General features: G+C 35.6%; 1 protein-coding gene across 2 annotated transcripts in view; it reads left to right on the top strand.

Moving 5' to 3' along the window:
• The first annotated feature begins 1,523 nt into the window (after window positions 1-1,523).
• inaE (inactivation no afterpotential E) overlaps window positions 1,524-22,424 on the top strand; it is an 81,751-nt gene continuing 60,850 nt past the window's right edge. For both annotated transcript variants that reach the window (XM_069829479.1, XM_069829478.1), the window contains exons 1-3: window positions 1,524-1,730; window positions 12,070-12,171; window positions 22,144-22,321. In XM_069829479.1, coding sequence (XP_069685580.1) covers window positions 1,538-1,730; window positions 12,070-12,171; window positions 22,144-22,321 — 473 coding nt within the window. In that variant the 5' untranslated portion in view covers window positions 1,524-1,537. The remainder of the gene's footprint in view (window positions 1,731-12,069; window positions 12,172-22,143; window positions 22,322-22,424) is intronic.

Here is a 22,424-nt window from a genome sequence, read left to right as displayed (position 1 = left end):
CAACCATACAGAACAACCGGTAATATAACTGTTTTTATAAATCCTAACTTTCAGACTTTTTGATAGCAGACTAGAGGACAAAAGCTTCTCAACTGAATAATAACACGCTTTTCCCATATTTATTCTGATTTTAATTCCCTGCGTCATTTATATTTGTTGCTGTTGCTCCAAGATATTTGAATTTTTCCACCTCTTCGAAGGAAAAATCTCCAATTTTTATGTTTCCATTTCGTACAATATTCTGGTCACGAGACATAATCATATACTTTGTCTTTACGGGATTTACTTGCTTCAAGTAAAGTTTTTTGTGTTATCCCTAATAGTTTGTAGCTTTTCTGTTTTTAATTTTATGAAAAAATTCTATAATTATACAGAAGTTATAGGAGCTGAGAAGGGTATATTTTGAACATGTTTTCAAAAACTGTGTCTTTAACTTTAAATGGTGTTTCATTCATTTATGTATTTATTATTATTATTATTATTATTATTATTACTTACTTACTTACTTACTTACTTACGTACTTACTTACTGGCTTTTAAGGAACCCGAAGGTTCATTGCCGCCCTCACATAAGCCCGCGATTGGTCCCTATCCTGAGCAAAATTAATCCATTCCCTATCATCATATCCCACCTCCCTCAAATCCATTTTAATATTATCCTCCCATCTACGTTTCGGCCTTCCCAAAATTCATTTTCCTTCTGGCCTCCCAAGTAACACTCTATATGCATTTTGTGGATTCGCCCATACGTGCTACGTGCCCTGCCCATCTCAAATGTCTGGATTTAATGTGCCTGATTATGTCAGGTGAAGAATAAAAAGCGTGCAGTTCTGCGTTGTGTAACTTTCTCCATTCTCCTGTAACTTCATCCCTCTTAGCCCCAAATTTTTTCCTAAGAACCTTATTCTCAAACACCCTTAATCTCTGTTCTTCTTTCAGAGTGAGAGTCCAAGTTTCACAACCGTACAGAATGACCGGTAATATAACTGTTTTTATAAATTCCAACTTTCAGAATTTTTGACAGCAGACTAGATGACAAAAGCTTCTCAACTGAATAATAACAGACATTTCCCATATTTATTCTCCGTTTAATTTCCTCCCGAGTATTATTTATATTTGTTACTGTTGCTTCAAGATATTTGAATTTTTTTACCTCTTCGAAGGATAAATCTCCAAATTTTATATTTCCATTTCGTACAATATTCTACTCTCTTTTCTATTAAAAGCTTCCTTGGCCATTGCTATCCTTCTTTTTACTTCCTGGCTGCAGCTCATGTTACTTCCCCTCTTCTCTTCACCCTATCCTTATGGCCTTTTCTCTTCCTTTGCTTCTTCACCTGTCCTTCCTACTTTATTATTTTCTCCTTTTTACTTTTCTCATTTCACTTCATTTCTTCTTCTCTTTTCTATTCTCCTTTGCCTGCTATTACACCTCTAACAAATACAAATGCTGATGCTCTGAAATAAACAAATGCACTCATCCAGAATTGAACACGGACTCTGGTATCTTTGTTCCAGGATCGTCGTGCTGTGCGTGATGTTGGGCATCGTGGAGTTCGACCGCTCCGTGCGATGCGTGGCCCTCTTGTGGGAGCACATTCTGGGGTACCTCGCCATCCTGACCGGCTCTCTGCTGGTCGAGCTGTTCATTTCCGTGGTCGCCATGCGCGGCAGCATCTTGGACACCGAGGCCAGGGCGCCGATGCGGTATCTCCTGTACATACGTCTGGGTGAGTACCATATCAAACACAAATCATCTCTGCTAGAAAATGTCATAATTTTCGAAATACAGTAAAGACTATTGTTCCTGTTTAAAGTCTGTGTGATGTATCTTGTCTCACTGCGAAAAGAGAGAAAGTAGATATGTCTTACTTCGTCTGTGTTGTTATGGCGATGGGGGAGTGGAGCGATGCCGTCCATCCATCCAGTGGCGGAAGGGTCTAGTTGCTACATTCTGTAGCGCAAAATAAAATAACAAAATATCTCTCTTCGTACTGTGTAGTTCCGTCACTGAGCTTGTCTTTCAAGAAACTGAGTTCCGGCAGCCTGTACAATAACAAGGTTTTGAAAGGAATCCTGAAAATTTACAACCCTCCTATAATCTCCACCCTCATTTGAAGGGACTTAGTTTTATTGCTACTGAGACAAGATAAACCTTACCAGGTATAGTTAACTGTCCGAAGACAGGTTTGGACCTCACACCAATAAGGGATCACTCATGAAGCAATTAGTCCAGGAGATAATGGGGTAGGGTGGCCAGTTCCTTTCCCCCTACAATACATACATCGCCGATTAGCTACATATTTCACTAATCAGACTTCAGATGCATAAAAAACGATTGTTCTTCCTCTGACACATATCGTCAAGTTAGATGTACTGCCTGATAACAGATATTACATATCAGCCAGAACCTCAATCACAGGTATAGTAAAGACAAGTTAATTTAATAATAATTCGAATAAATGTTTACTTTTCTTGAAATTTCTATTTAAACGAACGTCAAAAATGCACATTTAATTCGAATTTCCGAAGCTTATTTTCTGATAATTAGAAGTGCACAGTACCTGGCACAGGAGTGAAGGCACAATTTTAACTGAAATTATGCGTTACTTTTGAAACATTTGAATAAGCCTATTTATATTTGTATTTATTTTTTCCATTAATGTTATGTCCAATGTTGTTATAGAGTATGTATGGTTATACAGGGTGTTTCAGAAATAAGTACCGAATTTTGTAGGGACGATAGGTTGGGTCTGCTTATTTATTTTAAAGACAGGAATCTGGTGTCCCTAATGAGTCGCTTTTATTCTGCGTGATGCCGAAGTTGACATAGCGTACCCTGAGAGATAGGCAGCCAGAGGTGCTTTGAAATGAAAGAGGGAACAATACGTACAGAGTAGACTACTTTTTAACATCCCACAATGGTATGGGTTTCGAAGCACAGGATGTCTACTTTGTTAAGAAGAGAAGACATGAGAGGTGAAGCTCAGTTTTATTCAGTTTACATTTACTTGAACGGAACTCACAGAAGGTGTTCAAAGTTTCCGCCGTTGCCCTGACGACACAATTCCATTCGTCGGACCAAGGACCATTGGACATTATATGCATTATCGCGAAATTCGCCTATAGCAGCGGCAATTAGTGACACTAGGTCTTCCTCAGTGTCTACCGGGTTCTGATATACCAAAGCCTTCATGTGTGCCCACAAATAAAAATCAAGAGGCGTGAGGTCAGGTGACCGTGCTGGCCAATGAACCGGCCCACCACCGATCGAGATGAGAAACACAACACTAACTGGAGAGCAGTCAGCAAATACACTACATAGCACTACGTAGTTGAAAGGTGACGAAGCAGTGTAAACAAAAAATGAAAGATGCTCTTTTCAATGCCGGCTACCTAACTTCCAGGCAGATATACAGCATGTTGACATTGCATAGCGAGAGAATGGGTCATCGCGAACACCATGTTTCCATGCAAAACATAATCATCTAGGAGCAACCCATCATCCCAAAAGAAATTCGGTACTTAATTCCTAATGTACAAGGTTAGCAAGGGAAATATAAAGATAGTAAGGGAAAGACAAGGATAACAAAGAGATTAGAAAGGTAACAAGGAAATTACAAGAAGAAAAATTGAAAAACAAGAAAAATGAGAGGAAGATAAAGAGTTCAAGCGAAAGAAAAGGAGGAAAGGGGGAAGACAAAGAGAATAATGGTAATACAAGTATAACAAGAAACAAAAGGAGGACAAAGGAAGGTCAAAGAGAACATCGGTAAGACAAGGAGAACAAGGGGAATATGAGAAAAATACGAGAAAGACAAGGAGAAATCTGTATTTTGTATCTTCTCTATCTCTTTCAGTCTCCATATCTCACTGTCTCTCCTTACCTCTCTATGTCATTATCTGTTCTTCTCTCACTATCTTCTTTTTTCCCCTTTATACCTCTCTCCTTCGCTCACTGTCTTATTCTATCTCTTTCCCTCCGCATATCTCTCTCTAACCCAGTCTGCTGTTGGTCTCTCTCTCTCTCTCTCTCTCTCTCTCTCTCTCTCTCTCTCTCTCTCTCGCTGTGACTATGGGCAAAAGTCACAAAAATGTAAAAACAGATCACAACTAGTACTTTCCAAATCCACTTTCCATTCGCATAGTTCCCTTCCTTCGCTTCACCGATGCTCTGCCATTAGACTATCTGGAAACGTTACATCGTTTGTCACTTAAAAGTGAAGTTGCGACTCGTTTGTCGCCTAATCCTACAAAACTTGATGCCAATTTTTTATGGTTTTTGTTTTAATTTGAGCTGAATTATATTATTGTTATCCATTCCTGTAAAGAAATCTTAGCAGTATTGTACAGGGACATCATTTTATTTTTACTAACATGTTTAATATCACCCTGGCTATACCTTTGGATTAATGGTTCAGAGCCGGAAACACCGTTTGCTACCCCCTTCCACGATCGAAGTTCAATGATACTGGCGTAAAATACAAACAAATCACTTTACTAGGTATAGGAGGGAAGAAAAGTAGTTCATCCATTTACGTAAACTAGGAGATATCGTAATTTTGAATTTGATAATTTTCATTAGGTTTTTGTTTAATCAAAATACATTAGAGTATTAACAATAAGTGTTTTTATTCACGAACTGAGTTATCCATGCGAACGTATTCATTATGCAGTATATATTACACTGTCTACAGCACATTAGCGTACAATATAGAGAACGAAGTTAAATAGAAAATTAATCATAATATGGATATTTAAACATTTTTGAAAATGGTGGCCGTTCATTTAGACACAGGCTTCAGTTCTTTTGTGCATATTATCGCACTATAGACTATTGCATCTAATTCCAATTACCAGTTTCGTCCTTCGTACTAGTAACTCATGTTGAAATAATTCTGTACCTATTATATAAAAGAATACCTTACGTACTGTAAATTCAATCTTCACTTCTGCCCGAACCGCACAGATAACATTACTCAGACATGCTATCAACTGTCCGTCCAAGTGGGTATGTAGCAAGGTCGTAGAAAGGGGAGAAATCACGTGGCATTTATTTACTTTTATTTAAGTTATTTTAAACAGTTGCGGGTGGGGGAAATCGGGATGCGACGTAGCCAAACGGACGACAGTACCTGTGCGAAAATATGATTCAATATTGAAAGATCTTTCGTCACTGGAAAACGCGAATATATTTCTGGAACGTACTATACTCACTAACTCAATACTGTTTGTGTTTACTACGACCTTAAGGCGACTTTGACTGTAGACGCTTGGTTCTGTGAGGAGAATAGTTGGAAGTTCACTAGTAGAGGGAGTGGGAGTGAAGTACATTAAAAAACTCAGGTACAGTAAAAATTGAAGTAAAATAAAATTATGTCTCTGTACAATATGTATGTATTTTGCTTCAAAGTGTTTCTCTTCCTGCAAATTTCTCGGACATCCGATAATTATATACTGAAAACAACATTTTCCAATTCCCGTTCTCTCTTGCCAGCTTCGCATCACCTGTTTCCTCGCGGCTTTTACTACAAAGCCATTGTTTCACAAGTAAGCACTTCTTGCAAGAGACGGCGCCAATTCAAGCAGCGGCATTGTGCAGCTGTGAATGCTCTTGAGCGGTACAGTCCCTCACAAGCTACAAGTGTCCAACTACAGGGTGGGTGAGAAGTTACTCACTATTTTTAAACACCTATTTCTTAAAAGGTTTACACAATAGAAATCCCCATTTTTGCTCACAGACTCCTCACACATTGCCATTGCAAATGTGCGAATGTCACAACTCAATACGTGCCCCAGCATTTTCAAGATTTTCCACAAACGGACAGGTACATTTTCCACAACTTTTCTCAGTTATTCGGCGGTAGTAGCAGTCATGACTTCACGGATCCTATCTTCGAGCTCTTCAAGAGTTTGAGGTTTGCATAATTTCGAGAGAAAAATTGTTCCGGAGCCGGGTATCGAACCCGGGACCTTTGGTTAAATGTACCAACGCTCTACCAACTGAGCTACCCGTGAACTCTACCAGACACGGATCCAATTTTTCCCGCTATATCCACAGACCTCAAAGTGGACTGACAACCGTCAAGCAACCAACATTGATGCACACTACAGACGTAGACAAATTATTAAACTAAATTAATTATATGTGCAACGAAGCTGTATTTATCGGTAGAAATAATGAACAAAAATGTATTTTGCACAGTTATAATGAACAGAAAATTGAGTCTGGAGGTTACTAATATTTTGTGAACATTCCCTTATTCTTTATTAATACGTTGATTTTGTCAGGGATGCTGGAAACCAAAGTTTGACACTTTCTTTGAATATCAGCATCATTTAGCCAGATATCAGACAGTGCTTAAATGAGTCCATGTTTTGTTGTAAGCCTCTTTTTGTTCACTTTCTTCTTCAGTATAGATCACAGATTTTCAATTTCGTTCATGTCCGGTCTTCTTGCAGGCCATGGGAGAATATCTTCTGCAGTATATAATTAAAACACCAGTAGTACCAACATAGCCAGAAAAATTATACTTAACCATTAGAAAAATATACCACAAGATGTAAACAATCATATTTACAACAATAGAGACTCTGTGAATTATACTGATAGTTGATATGACGAATTATATTATGTTTCCAAGAAAAAGTTTTAGTCTAATAATTTGTCCACGTCTGTAACTCTGTGTGACTTAAATTGTGGTTTTCTGTTAACGAACAGTGACATGTATTATGCAAATCAAACTTTCAGGTATAACTCCCTGTAAAGTTGATTTGAATAATTTCGAGGGAAAACTTGTTCCGGAGCCGGGTGTCTGGTAGAGTTCCCGGGTAGCTCAGTTACTAGAGCGTTGGTACGTTTAACCAAAGGTCCCGGGTTCCATATCCGGTCCCGGAACAATTTTTCCCTCGAAATTATTCAAATCAACTTTACAGAGAGTTATACCTTAAAGCTTGATTTGCAGTTTGAAGTTTGCTCCGAAAAACTTCTTCTTTGGCCCATCCTCATAAAAAGAAGTCACATGGGGTCAGGTCTGGACTTCGTGTTGTTGAACCATATCTGTTGCGAGACATCATGAATGGTGAACGTTGCTTGGCAATGTTACAACATTCTGTTTGGCTTACAATTTCTGCATGGGACGAAGCACATGAACTGCTACTTATGCAAAACGGTGCTCCTCCGCATTTTGCCTTGGTTGCTTGGACTCATTGGACACTTCCCAGGACGGTGGATTGGCCGTCGGGGACCAACAGAATGGCCAGCAAGAAGTCCAGACCTGACCACATGTGACTTGTTTTTATGGGGATGGGCCAATGAAGAAGTGTTTCGGAGCAAACCTCTTGATGAGCTTGAAGATAGGATCGGTGAAGTCATGACTGCTACTCCCCTCCGATTATCTAAGAAAAGTAGTGGAACATGTACCTGTCCGTTTGAGGAAATGTCTTGAAAATGCTGGAGCACGTATTAAGTTATGACTTTCGCACATGCAATGACAATGTGTGAGCAGTGTGTGAGCAAAAATGGGGGTTTCTATTGTGTAAACCAGCGGTGAGAAAAACTCGAGCTGCAGTGATTACATGCGACAGACAGCCTATGAAGTAAGGAGACGGAGGAAAGGTAGTTGACATGAAAACTACAACCAGTGGTGGTTCCTGTACTAACATCTTGATCAATCCTGCGGATAAAAATCTCAAGCTTTGCTGTATCAGTAATGTTACTACTGTCATCAAGAGCCAGTGAATAATATACGATTTTTCTTGTTTCTTTTTTTTTAACCTTCCTCTTGGGTATAATCAGGAATTTTCTAAATTCTTCTCTCAATACTTGGACGAGAAATTCATACTTTTTGAAAATTAAAAGCTTCTTATGGACAATATTTGAAATACATGTTGGTCCGACAAGTTAACAAATTTAAGGAAATAAATATCAAAAGTCCTTCAATAACTGTCTATTCAAAATACAAAATATTACATAGGTTACATGAACGTGTCTTTGACTAGCGCTTTCGCTATTATAATAGCATCTTCAGGTCTGACTTGCGTGATATTAAGCTTTTCATGTAAAGACGTAGATGGACAAGTAACATCGAAATATATTAAGGTACATGACGTGAGAATATAAAAAATTACAAAGATGTACCTTAATATATTTCGATGTTACTTGTCCATCTATGTCTTTATATGAAAAGCTTAATATCACGCAAGTCTGACCTGAAGATGCTATTATAATAGCGAAAGCGCTAGTCAAAGATACGTTCATGTAACCTAATGTAATATTTTGTATTCGAATATACAGTTATTGAAGGACCTTTGATATTTATTTCTTTAAATTCTTATGGACAAGTTATTTAAGCTATTTTAATCATTACTCTTTTGAGAAATTCTGTTCTATTAAAAGGCTTTAGAGCACGAGATATTTCAAACCCCTTACATTTATTTATCTCATATTTCTCTTCCTGGCTATGATTTAAGATTTGTCAGTTCCTGGCGTTTAACAGTTCGTTGGCACGTAATATTAAATCAGTTTTTCTACAATGTTGTTATTAAATGAATAACTAATAAATAGTTACCCTCATCTAAAGATTAAGAAGATTAAAATTGAGATAAAACCTAATAATTTTATCCTTCTAGGGAGGAGATTTAAAAATATTAATATTCATCACGTACAGGAGAATTATAGAAACACATATTTATTGGACAGTAATAATAATAATAATAATAATATTAATAATAATAATAATAATAATAATAATAATAATAATACATTATTCAGCGTGGCAAATAATGTTTCTATATACTCCTAATTGAACCGTTGAGCAAAGTAAACATATTACATTTTGTCCGACAGAACAACAAAAAAAATTCTCCTTCTCATTCTTTACGAAACCACCTCTTACTGCTTGTGGAGACAGAGTTTCTAGAGCGACATGATACCGCCACTGCTTGTCTCCAGCACGTGAATGAAACACACAGCAATGTAAATTAAACTCCTCGTACCGTTTTGAATGTCTGTGATTACACGATGTAATCACGACACCCGCTTTGGTCACCGCTGGTGTAAAGCTGTGCCGTTTTAGTTTCGGCACACTATCTTCCTTTCTTTCTTTCCTTCTTTTTTTCTTCTTTATTCTTGTTATATTCTTTTTATTATTAGTTACCCTTACTTTTCATAGGTGGCTTCCTTCTCCTCTATTTTTAGTCTTTCTTTCTCCTATAGATAGCTTGTTTTATTTCCGTCATTCTTGGTCTCTTTTTTCTCACGTATAAGGAGCGAATTAAAGTTATCACGTGACAGGGGCTTTGATTTTTCATTGGCCATTTTGCTTTAATTATTTCTTTAGTATCGGTTTTCTTGGGGGAGAATTTCGACACGATCGTTTTGGGGGAGACTCTCGTGGAGTAAGGTTGGACGACAGCTGTGGAGAGCTGTGGGTTGGTGTAACGGCTATCCGTGATGGGATCACGGATAACCCAGTTCGGGAGGGACGTGGACTACTGTAGTCTGGGATCTAACAGGGTTTGTGACTTACTACAGGCAGAAACGTAGCCGAGCTGCGGCGAAGTATGCTGTGTGATTATGGAGGCGTGAGTGTTGAAGAGAGACCATTGTTGAGTTGGTTTCGAGACTGGCCTACCAGGAATCATAACAGGTTTTTATATGTCAGTAAGGTTAAGTTTATTATGATTAGTAGAAAGATGTTGATTTCATATGGAGGATGAGATTATACATGAATAAGCTGGCATTCGTCAAGGGATTTTACATTGGTTGTGTTTGCCTTTCGGCCATATCAGACAAGTTGGGACTTGTCTAGCAAGCTACTTATAATTACAATCTGTGAGAACAGATGGCGTTACTAGTTTGTGTAATGGTGAATGCCAGTTCAGTGACCTTTAGTGGCAAGCTAGTGTCGATGCGTTGGTGAATTATCAGTGATTGTATTTTTATGGAGACCTTGGTTCATTTCCATTTTTCTATAGTGTTATTAATAAATGTGAACAGAGAGAGTTGATGATTTATATGGAGTGTTTTCTTTGTACCACCTCACCAAAGAGACAGTCGACCCTATCATACCTTTCGACGGCAGGGTAATACTTAATTGTTTCAGTATTGTTTACTTATTACTTATACCAACTGTTCAAAGTAAATGGAGGCCAACCGTTGCAAAGCTTTTGAGAAATAGGTGTTTAAAAATAGGGAGCGACTTCTCATTCACCCTGTAGACTAGTATTACATACACATGTACAATGTATACAGTATTTCTAAACATCTAAGAACCCCAGCAGCTTTATCTGAAGTGATATATCTAACAGGTCTTTCGCTACACCTTACGTATGTAATAGCAGCATTTTATTTAGCAACGTTTTAAGTTATTCATTGAAACAGGCGTGAAATTGCTGACATATCTTGCTCAGAGCTCTCTCTCTCTCAGAAAGTGGGTTCTTTTGTGTGTCGTAAATGTTAGACACGGGCATTCCAGCTTAATTTCCCCCGGAGGAATTAAAATATATCGCAAACGGCTGGATTTGAACCCTTATGGTAGGACACTCGAGTTTCCTCAAATTAAATTCCATTTATTTAGTCTTGTTTGGGACTCACAAGCGGTAGGCAACTTCTCCGTCATATGAGTATCACGGATAGTCTGCATTCGAAATTGCAGGCGTTTGGAGTCTGCTTCGTGACTATTATCGTTGTGTAATGTTCGAACTTGGGAGAGGAAACCAAGAGAGGGTACTACAAACCTTGCCTTATTGCGTAGGCATCCAGCAATGTACAAAGTGAAGCATGTGAGCTTCTTAAAATTCGTTTCAAAGGTAATACTCGTAGCGAACGAAGTGAATATTTCTCCTTGCTACAATTCAAAGCTTAGATAAAAAAAGTTCATATGTTAAAGAAAAGAGACAGTTCATCTACTGATGATGCAGGGATAATTCAGCATTTTTTGCATGAAATATAAACATTTTCTTATTAATATACTGAAGGTAGTTGATTTTAAATAGTATTGCTATCTATTTATTACTCTGTAATTTGCCATATATAGCTACATTTTACATCTTTTGGTTATAATATCTATATTTATCTATTCTTCATTCCTTCTTATTTTGTTTTTTTTTTTTCATTTATTTCTGTATCTGTGTCTTTTAGTCACGTAGTATGTGTCTGTTCTTTTTATTTTCATTTGGATTTTCACTTGTATCTTGCATTTCTACCTGTTTTATCTCTTTTTTCATATTATCTCCAATTTTACGTTCTAAGCAAATATTTGTACCGTCTATTGTAATTGGAGCTTTATCCTGTTATAGACATAAATAAATAAGTAAATAAATAAATAAATTAGTGAGTGAATAAGTAAATAAGTAAGTAAATAAGTAAATAAATAAGTAAGTAAATAATTAAATAAATAAGTAAATAAGTAAGTAAATAAGTAAGTAAATAAGTAAGTAAATAAGTAAATAAAGTAAGTAAATAAGAAAAATAAGGTTAGGTTAGGTTAGGTTAGGTAAGTAAATAAGTAAATAACAAGTAAATAACTAAATAAATAAGTAAATAAGTAAGTAAATAAGTAAATAAATAAATATTTAACTAAATAAATATTTAAATAAATAAATAAATACGTGCACGCAATGTTCGTGGGCTACTGAATTAACGCTTCTTGGAAATTAAAACGAAAACTGTAATTTATTCGCCATATTCCACCAATTTACAAGCACCTGATTAGAACGCTACGGTACCGGGTTCAACCTTTGCTTACTGTACGTACACGCAGACAGAGGGAATATCTGTGAAGGAAGAAATGAAGTAGTGGTACAAACACTGGCCGCGCGGGAACATATTTCCCATGCCTGATGTAATTTGTGATAGCGACATGGTATTTGGAGAGATGAAATCGAGGACTGGCCGTGGATTACTTGACATATTGTATGTTCCGAAGCACCGCAGCCCGAAGGCTTATTATGTTGTATGACCGTCTTGGAGACGACTTTGCAAGGTAGTTGCAACCCAATTATTGTGTTCTTCACCAATCGCTGATAAGCGTGCTGTAATAATATCAAGTGATTTCATAATTGCAGGAATTATGATGGTGGAGCTGGTTTGGCTGGTACTAGGAGTGATGTGGTTGACCTACCACTACCATGACTGTCCGGTGGAGGGCGCCAAAGAAGCCATCTTGGGTAAGAAACAAGAACTACAACATCTTACTTAAATTAATCTTTTAACCACTAATCTTAACTTTGTGTTTAGTCCCTTGTGACATTTTTGCTCAGAACCTATGCCATTTCAAAAACTTATTTTACATCAGTTATGACCCCCGGCGATAAAATAACAACAATATTTTATTATGCTCTCTCCAAAATATGAATTGAAACATGGATTGTCTAGACCTAATCCATTTCTTCATTTTCATTTTTTTCTTTTTATGAATGGAAGCCCGAAGCCTTGCAACGCAGTCTGAGGCTCTTACTTACTTCCTTACCGCTCTTGTTCTGTGAATGATATTTGTAGCCGAACGGTCGCGCTGTTGTACATATACAGTACGCTGCACCGTGAACTTAATCTTGGCTTTGGTAATGGTTAGGGATCGTCACGAGGCTACAAAATTAGGTATTACTGGAGATTTTGCGCATGAATTTAGCAAGCTAAGTATTGGCTGCTCACGCGACTCCTGTTTGGTCAAGTTGCGCAGAACAAAACATGGAGCACTTTAACAATTACACTAATATTTACAATTTCAATTATTTTCTCTATGTACACTACACTATTTCCAACTAAAGATTGAAGTAGACGTAAACAAAACCGAAATGTATTACTCCGCAATCGCAAGCTAGCTACCAAAGCAGCCACCAGGGCGCATTATTTTCAGCAAATGAGCACGCAGTGCAGCCACCGTCTGATATATTGCAGACATTTCAACACATTCATTGAACTAACCCGTAAAATGCTCACAGAGGGTTAATATTTATTAATTCTCTACTGGGAATAGTGGATTTTCATTTTCTGTAGATTCGTGATTAAATGTTATTTTTTGAACAGTGGAGAATTTATTTAATTCTACAGAAATTTATTTGAGGCTGGCAACACTGAATCTCGCACTGTGTTATACCAGCTGTGCTAATGTGCTCTGTGAAGCTGCAAGTCACCTTGGGAGGGATTTAATGCCTATTACGCATACGCGTTGCCATAATACACGTTACAATGATTTAACACGCAATGTCTGACACTACTAATATAAACATGTTGTTTAAATCGTAAGAAAGTGTTCTTATAAGCATGTTTAATTCACTCGTATTCCATGTTTAGTATACATTTTATTTTTTTAGAAGGAACTATTTTAATGTGAGGAAGAAGATGACAAGCATGAGTTTGGAGACGTTGTGCGTCCAAAAGCCAATCAGGAACCATTATGCCACGTGCATTTATTTACATTTACTTAAAATCTTTAGCTGGAAAGAGAATATGCTATTTTTATTACCTTATACACTATGATAAAGAATGTAGGTCTACATTGCCAAACATTATTTACACTATTATGTACAGTGTTGTGTATTGTGATGAAAGATATTTGATTTAATAATACTATATAGCCAGCCTACTTATTTTGTAAATAGTATAAGATAGTGTAAATATGTTCGATCAACGTAAGCCTATATTCTTTATGATAATGTAAATAGTAAAAATAACTTACTTTAGTATATGTACTGTAAGAAACTATCAGACATTGACTAAACTATCAAAAGCCGATTGTCAGAAAGACTGCTTTTCGTTTCTAGAATATGATCTTTCTTGTAGAATATGACTATTATTTTTAATGTATCAATTTTCCTTCATTATATAAATCATTCCTTCGATCCAAATTATCTTATTTAACACTAAACTGTAATTGTTTAACTCTTGGAATTACATGTAACTAAGCACATCTACATTTTGCTCTTACTATAATAATAATAATAATAATAATAATAATAATAATAATAATAATAATAATAATAACATTGCTATTATTTTTATTGCTTGTTTTTTGTATTGCTATTATTTGTATTTTGTATGTATTTTTATACTCGTTGAGTGGAAGAGAAAGTCTTATGGCCTTATCTCTGCCAGTAAAAATAAATCAATCGAATAAGTGAATAAATAATTTAAATTGTAGGAAACTTCATCATAATATCAGTCTTTATCACTATAATGCATTGTGAAGAGTCTGCGAGGTATAGTTTTGAATCATAAATACAGGGACATCATTTTATTTTTACTAACATTTCTGACATTAACCTGGCTATACCTTTGAATCAACGGTTACTATCCCATTCCACGACTGGAGTTCGATGGCGTAATATACAAACAAATCACTTTACTAGGTATAGGAGGGAAGAAAAGTAATTCATCCATTTACGTAAATTATGAAATATCACGCTTTTGAGTTTGATAATTTTCATTAGGTTTTTGTTTAATCGGAATGCAGTACAGTATTAACAATGAGTGTTTTTACTCACGAACTGAGCTGTCCATATACGGACGTATTCATTATGTAGTGTATATTATACTGTCTATAGCACATTAGCGTACACTATAAAGAATGAAGTTAAATCGAAAAATAATCATAATATGGATATGTAAACACATTTTTCAAAATGGTGGCGGTTCATTTCGATACAGGCTTCAATTCTAATCTATGTAATTCCAATTACCAGTTTCGTCCTTCGTACTAGTAACTCATGTTGAAATAATTCTGTACCTACTCTATAAAAGAATACCGTACGTACTGTAAATTCAATCTTCACTTTTGCTCGATCCGAAAAGATAAAATTACTCAGACATGCTATCTACTGTCCGTCCAAGTGGTTATGTCGCAGGATCGTAGAAAGGAGGAAAATCACGTGACAGTTAATTACTTAACGAGGCCCTTTTATTTAAGTTATTTTAAACAGTTGTATGGGTATAATATTACGTAGATGTCCAATTATTCCTAACAGAAATTAATGTTCTCAGAAAAAAGCTAAGACAGCCCAGCCACTAGCCTTTACAGAGAGGCGAATAGAAGCTGGTGGGGAAAACCGGAATGCGACGTAGGCAAATGGACGACAGTACCTGTGCGAAAATGATGCAATATTGAAAGCTCTTTCATCATTGGAAAACGCGAACATATTTTCGGAACGTACTGTGACGGTAAGGCTACTATGACTGTATATGCGGTCTTGGATCTGTGTGGAAGACGGTTGAACTTCATTAGTAGAAGGGGTGGGAGTGAAGTACATTCAAAAACTCAGGTACAATAAAAATTGAAGTAAAAATAAAATGATGTCCCTGTAGAAAGTAAATTGCAGCACAAACAAGATGCAAGAATTCCCTGATAGTATATACCTGTGGTACGCGCTAAATTTGACGTCACGTCCATATAGTCTATGAAGAACTAACCTTATTTCTGTACGGCCTGGGACAGAATACGGTCCCTATTAACGGTGATAGTGGCATGTGAAGAAATGAGTCCGAGGTCCAGCGTCGAAATTTGCCAAGCAATTCTGCTTCAGTTAGTTTCGGGAAAACATCGAAGAAAATGTCAAACCAGGTAACTTGTGGCAACCAGGATTTGAACCCGGGTCCGCTGATTTCACAATGAGACATGCCAGACGTTACTTCACAGTGGTAGACTTAATCTATAGATTTAAAAGAAAATGAACGTTTTATTACCATCTAAATGAGGACTTTTAAGCACCAAGATATTTTTCGCAATTGCACACTATCCTGTAAGTGCTGTTGGAAGAAAGGACACTCGAAACTGCGTATGTTAGGATTTAACAACTAGGCAGAGAGTTTTGGGAGCACTTGAGTAGCTTTGTCGTTATGCTTACTGCTCGTTTTTCATCCTGGCTTGTTAACATGAAGGAAACGAAGTCTTTTCAAACTTTTTAATGAAGGAAATTACTAAAGTATTTAACAAGAACCATAAAAGAGAGAGAGGGAAAGACTGAGTCAAAACTTGACTTTTTTAGCCTTTTTTAAAATTGATCCATAATAAATGAACTGCTGTGAAGATTCTGAAGTTCTTGTGATATTACTGTTTGTAACTAATTACCACAAAGTCACTGGTAATTATAGTTACGGTCCAATTGACAAAAAAAATGGTAGTACAGATAGACTAACGAGATGTCTGGCCTACTGAACGACAGAATGACTGACTACAAACTGTCTGACCGTCTACCTGAAAGACTGCCCACCCAACTAACTAATTACCCAAAAGAATGATTATCCAAATGACACAGCACTCATTCCCATATCTAAAAAGTTGAAGTTGCCTAAATTGTATACTGAGTCTTACATATTGTATTAGTCTGAAGATGTTTTTAAGAATTAGATAGTAGAGAAAGACATAGACAAAAGCGTTGAACTTATTACCGTATTTACTGGCGTAATAAATTAAAAAATTAAATTGTGAAACCTATTTTTAAAACAGGAGACGAAAGAAATATGAACAATTATAGACCAATATCATTACTTTCATGTATTTCAAAATTACTATAAAAATATATTAAAGTTCGATTAATTAATTATCTCGATAAACATAATATATTAGGTGATAATCAATTTGGTTTTCGAAAAAATTTCAAATGGAGTATATCAAGTTTCTAAAAAAATTGTTAGAGAATTTGATCAAGGTAACAGATGTATTGTTATTTTCCTGGTCATAAGAAAAGCATTTGATACAGTGAAACATATCTTAATTGAGAAATTAGACTTATTAGGAATCAAAGGTAATGCTTTAAACTTAATAAAATCGTATCTCAACGACAGAATTCAAATAACGAAAATTGACAATTATTCAAATGAACCTTCAATTACTAATAGGCTATAGGTGTTCCCCAAAGCACAGTTCTAGGCCCTATTATATTTTTAATACATGTTAATTACTTATTAAAAATTGACTTACAACAATAGAATGGTGTACATTATTCTTATCCAGATGACACAGTTTTACTTTTTGGTGGAAAAATCTGGTATGATGCATATAATAATTCAAAGAATGGGCTTAAATTAATAAAAAAAATGGTTTGATTTAAATTATCTTTCTATCAACGAAAATAAAACCGCAATTATTCCATTCTCATTATCTTAAAAATGTAACAAACTTCCTACATCTATATTAAGTATTAAATTACATAACTAATTGTTGCCTTATACAGTGGAATTACTTGTTAATAAGTTTATTACGCACAATATACTGTACTTAACTTTATTTCAATCGGTAATTATGTACGGAATTATAGGATGGGGTAACTTATTTAAATCCAATTTTAATCTACTTTATTTATTACAGAAGAAAATAATTAAAATATGTCTTCATAAACCTATTGATTTTCTATCTCAAAAATTGTTTTTAGACTTTAATGTTCTTAAAATAAGACAAATTTATTATATTGTATTAATAACTTTCATACATAAAAATCTAAATAATTTTGAATTGTATTCTCATAGTTATGAAACAAAAGGTATGCATTCTTTAAGATTCTTTGAACCAAAATGCAACACTGCTACAGTCTTTAATCATAGTAGTAATTTAGGCCCAAGAATATATAACAAATTTATATTTAAATATCCTAATCTTGTCAATTCTATTAGTTCCAGTATTAAATTTAAAATGTTATGTATGGATTTTATAAAACTTGAAAAATTGTATATTTGAATTTACATATTCTTATTGCATAATAGACATAAGACAAATTGTATTATATATTTCTTAATTTCAATTCAGGAATCCGCCCCTGAGCACGAGTTCTACTCTTTCAGGGGCGAGCTAAAGTTTTTTCTGTTTATATTATATTTTATGTTAAAATTATTAGCAAAATAAATAAATAGATGGACGCTCTTTTTCCACAATGTTTGGATTAAAAATTCAGGCTGCGTGTTATATGCGAGGAAAAAAATTTAGGGCAAAAATCATGCTGATATCCCACATGATAATCACAGCTAGTTTCAACATCTGACATTCGAGTAATATTGAAAATTATCGACTGTACGACAGAAGTGCTTGTTTCTGTCTTTGTCAGTTACGTACATCGAATTCAAAAACTGTAAACTCTCGACCGTCGGCCCTATTTCTGTGAACTTGTGCAAATTTAATTACTTTTAGCAAGAAATTTCCCGAATAACTTGTATACACGTATTGGGTTTCATTATAACACAATAAGAAGTGAAGTTGTTGTGGATATAGGCCCTATGCTGTATGTTTGTAATATGTGATTAAAATATTACTTTGTTTCGCGAATCTAATAGCTTTTTATTCCTCTTCGTTAATTTATTATATTCTTTGCTCTTGAAATAACAAGAAAACTGGAAAACTTTTTCTGTGTGTGGAACTTCCATACATTACTAAGTAGGGGTTTAATGAATTTATCTACAGGAGTTTCTGACACAACTTTCTAATGGTTATTATTCCTAATACACTTCAATATGTCACACTGGCACAAATTAAGTAGAACAATGTTTATTTTTTCGTAGTTTGGAGCAGACATACCGATGAACATAAACATAATGAAAGTATAGAAATAATGACAGTGTCGACCAGCAATAGAGGTTTCTTGGAAGGCAAATTAATGCTTTAGTTGAGATCTAATTAAAATTTGTCGTCACGAACTGGTATGTTAACAAAGGAATAGAACATTTTGCTTTCCTACAGAATTTCAGATCGCGCTGAAACTCTGCAGACGGGGATCAAGGTATTAATTTGGTAATCCACCTAACCGTGTCTCCCACTTCTCGTTTTACTGTGTGAATGCTTCTGCTCATATCTAACAGTGATGTTTTGCTCGAGTGTGAGAGTCTGCTCGTGGTGTGAAAATCATGTCCGAGATTCAACATTAGCATACTGGAATTTTCAGGGCATTGTAAAAGTAGCGACACAATGGAATTAAGTAGACATCGCATTGAAATCTAATACTTACTTTACTTTTTGTAAAATAAAAATCATTTACCTGAACGACGAATTAACCCCAAAAATTAAATCACATTCCATAATAGATTGGAATTAAGCACAATATATTAACTTTAGTGTATTAATAGAAGAAGGATACTTCATTGAGATAGCTAATAGCATAACAGGTTGAAGAAAATTTTGGAGTAATATGGACCTATTTAATGTGTTCTTTCCAAATCAAGTAATTAATGAAGAAATTTATAACCTATTGTTTGTTGGAAAACTTACCATTATTTGCTACACATAACAACTGATTTGCAGCTCTACATATCAGGAACTTGATCAAATAAAATTAACTTATCGTACAAGTAATAATACGAACTCTTTATGAACACTTATAATACAACTTACTTACAAATGACTTTTAAGGAACCCGGAGGTTCATTGCCACCCTCACATAAGCCCGCCATCGGTCCCTATCCTGAGCAAGATTAATCCAGTCCCTACCATCATACCCGCCTCTCTCAAATCCATTTTAATATTATCCTCCCATCTACGTCTCGGTCCCCCCAAAGGTACTTTTCCCTCCGGCCTCCCAACTAACACTCTATATGCATTTCTGGATTCTCCCATACGTGCTATATGCCCTACCCATCTCAAACGTCTGGATTTAATATTCCTAATTGTCGTGTGAAGAATACAATGCGTGCAGTTCTGCGTTGTGTAACTTTCTCCATTCTCGTGTAGCTTCATCCTTCTTAGCCCCAAATATTTTCCTAAGCACCTTATTCTCGAATCCCTTAACCTCTGTTCCTCTCTCAAAGTGACAGTCCAAGTTTCAAAACCATACAGAACAACCGGTAATATAACTGCTTTATAAATTCTAACTTTCAGCTTTATTGAGTTCAGTCTGGATGACAAAAGCTTCTCATCCAAATAATAACAGGCATTTCCCATATTTATTCTGTGTTTAATTTCCTCCCGAGTGTCATTTATATTTGTTACTGTTGCTCCAAGATATTTGAACTTTTCTACCTTTTCAAAAGATAAATTTCCAATTTTTATATTTCCATTTCGTACTATGTTCTGGTCACAAGACATAATCATATACTTTGTTTTTTTTCGGAATTTACTTCCAAACCTATCTCTTTACTTGCTTCGAGCAAAATTCCCGTGTTTTCCCTAATAGTTTGTGGATTTTATCCTACCATATATACGTCATCGCATAGACAAGCAGCTGTTGTAACCAAAGACGTTGGTTGTAACCCGTTGAATTCCAAACCCTCTGCGTTATCCTGGACTTTCCTAATGGCATATTCTAGAGCGAAAAAAAAAAGTAAATATGATAGTGCATCTCCTTGCTTTAGGCCGCAGTGAATTGGAAAATCATCAGATAGAAACTGGCCTATAAGGACTTAACACTTATAATAAGTGTTAAATCTGAAGTTTGAGTGGTTTAGTGCAAAATAAACTTGTACTTATTTTGTTAAAGCCAATGTAATCAAATTTTGAACCAGTCCACATAATAGGGCTCAGTTTTTTTTATAATGTTACTAGGCGAATCAGTAAGTTAGAAACCTGATTAGCTATCAATATTTTTCAATGAGGAGCTTGAAGCTGTCACCCCTACATGACAGTATTATGTAGGTGTCAAGGTGATCTATGTGCGCACAAACGTCACAAGAAAAACAAAGAAGCAACAGTTGCAATATGGCGACACGAGTGTACCATTGTCGAGTAGCACTCTGTTGTGCGATTTTTCTGGGCAAGATGTCTCGCACCTCAAGCTGTCTACAATAATTAATGCAGATTTTCTCGGAAGGGCGGACAAGTATGGAAAAGGTTGGCGACTTGATCTGAGGAGACAGGATGAAGGGAACGATATGCTAACCCGGATAGTTACAGGTGATGAGTATTGGGTGCATCATTACCAGCCCAAGACAAAGCATGCATCATTGCTCGGATGAAGTCGCCAAAGGTACACTCGTGCAAACGTGCCGCCATCTTGCAACTGCTGTTTCCTCGTTTCCCTTGAATTGCATATCAATAGACATCTGGATATCACCATAACATTCTCATTTAATTGTGATGATAATAAATAACATAATGTATAATAATAGTAATAATAATAATAGTAATAATAATAATAATAATAATATGAATAATGTACAATAGTACATTATTATTATTGTCATTACTGTTATAATAATAATAAAAGGTAAAGGTATCCCCGTAACATGCCATGAAGGCACTTGGGGGGCATGGAGGTAGAGCCCCATGCTTTCCATGACCTCGGCACTAGAATGAGGTGGTGTGGTCGGCACCACGCTCTGACCGCCTTTTACCCCCGGGAAAGACCCGGTACTCAATTTTATAGAAGGCTGAGTGAACCTCGGGGCCGTTCTGAAAGTTTGGCAACGAGAAAAAATCCTGTCACCACCTGGGATCGAACCCCGGACCTTTCAGTCCGTACGAATAATGTACAATAGTACATTATTATTATTGTCATTACTGTTATTATTATTATTGTTATTATTATTATTATTATTATTATTATTATAATACAGGGTGATTGAAAAGTCGCGCGACATAGGACATCTGCGTTATTATTGTAAGTACAAAAAAATAGTTTCAAATAAATGTTTTAGATATTGATACGTTTAGTTCATGTGCAAAGTTTAAAGAAAATCGTAAGAGCCATTTTTGAGAAAATAGCAAGAAACTGTCTACACAAAAAACACAATTTATTAATTACGGCGCGCGACCCAAACCACATTTCTAATTTAAGTTTCGTACCCTCCAGAGATGTGACACCAAAGTTTTGGATGCGTTTTCCCTAACCAAACTGGTACTTTACTTGAAACGCGAACAAGTTTCTTGCAATTTTCTCAAAAATGGCTATTACGATTTTATTTAAATTTTGCACATGAACTACACGTACCAATATCTAAAACATGTATTTGAAACTATTTTTTGTACTGACATTAATAACGGAGATGTCCTATGTCGCGCGACTTTTGAATCACCCTGTATAAGGGATAATATGCAATAGTACATCATTATTGTTATTTTATTATTATTATTATTATTATTATTATTATTATTATTATTATTATTATTATTATTATTATTACAGTATTTGCAGAAATTTTCTACTCTATGCTTTTTGTTGTTTTCGGCCTTTCAAATTGCACTCTGCATGTAATAGTTTCTAATACGGTACTGTACATTCTGTATGCAGGAATTGTGATCTGTAATTGGTGTGTGATGCTGAGCGTCCTCATCACGGTATGGTGCACGTTTGATACCGCTGGTCGATCGTGGGTAAAAATGAAGAAATATCAGCGAAGTATGAGAGAAGCCGAATCCAGGTTTCAATACAAAAGATCAGGCACTAGGCATCGCAACTGGAGACAAAGGTGAGCTGCGATACTTTCAGGTATTAAAAGCCATTAATTATTTATTTTATGCAATAATGTTATACACAGATTAAAAATAATACGACTGTGCAGATTTTAATAG

Source organism: Periplaneta americana, chromosome 6 (genome assembly GCF_040183065.1).
Source record: "Periplaneta americana isolate PAMFEO1 chromosome 6, P.americana_PAMFEO1_priV1, whole genome shotgun sequence".
NCBI classification, from domain to species: Eukaryota; Metazoa; Arthropoda; class Insecta; order Blattodea; family Blattidae; genus Periplaneta; species Periplaneta americana.
The sequence above is the reverse complement of the archived record's forward strand: the minus strand, read 5'-3'. Positions and strand labels throughout refer to the sequence as shown.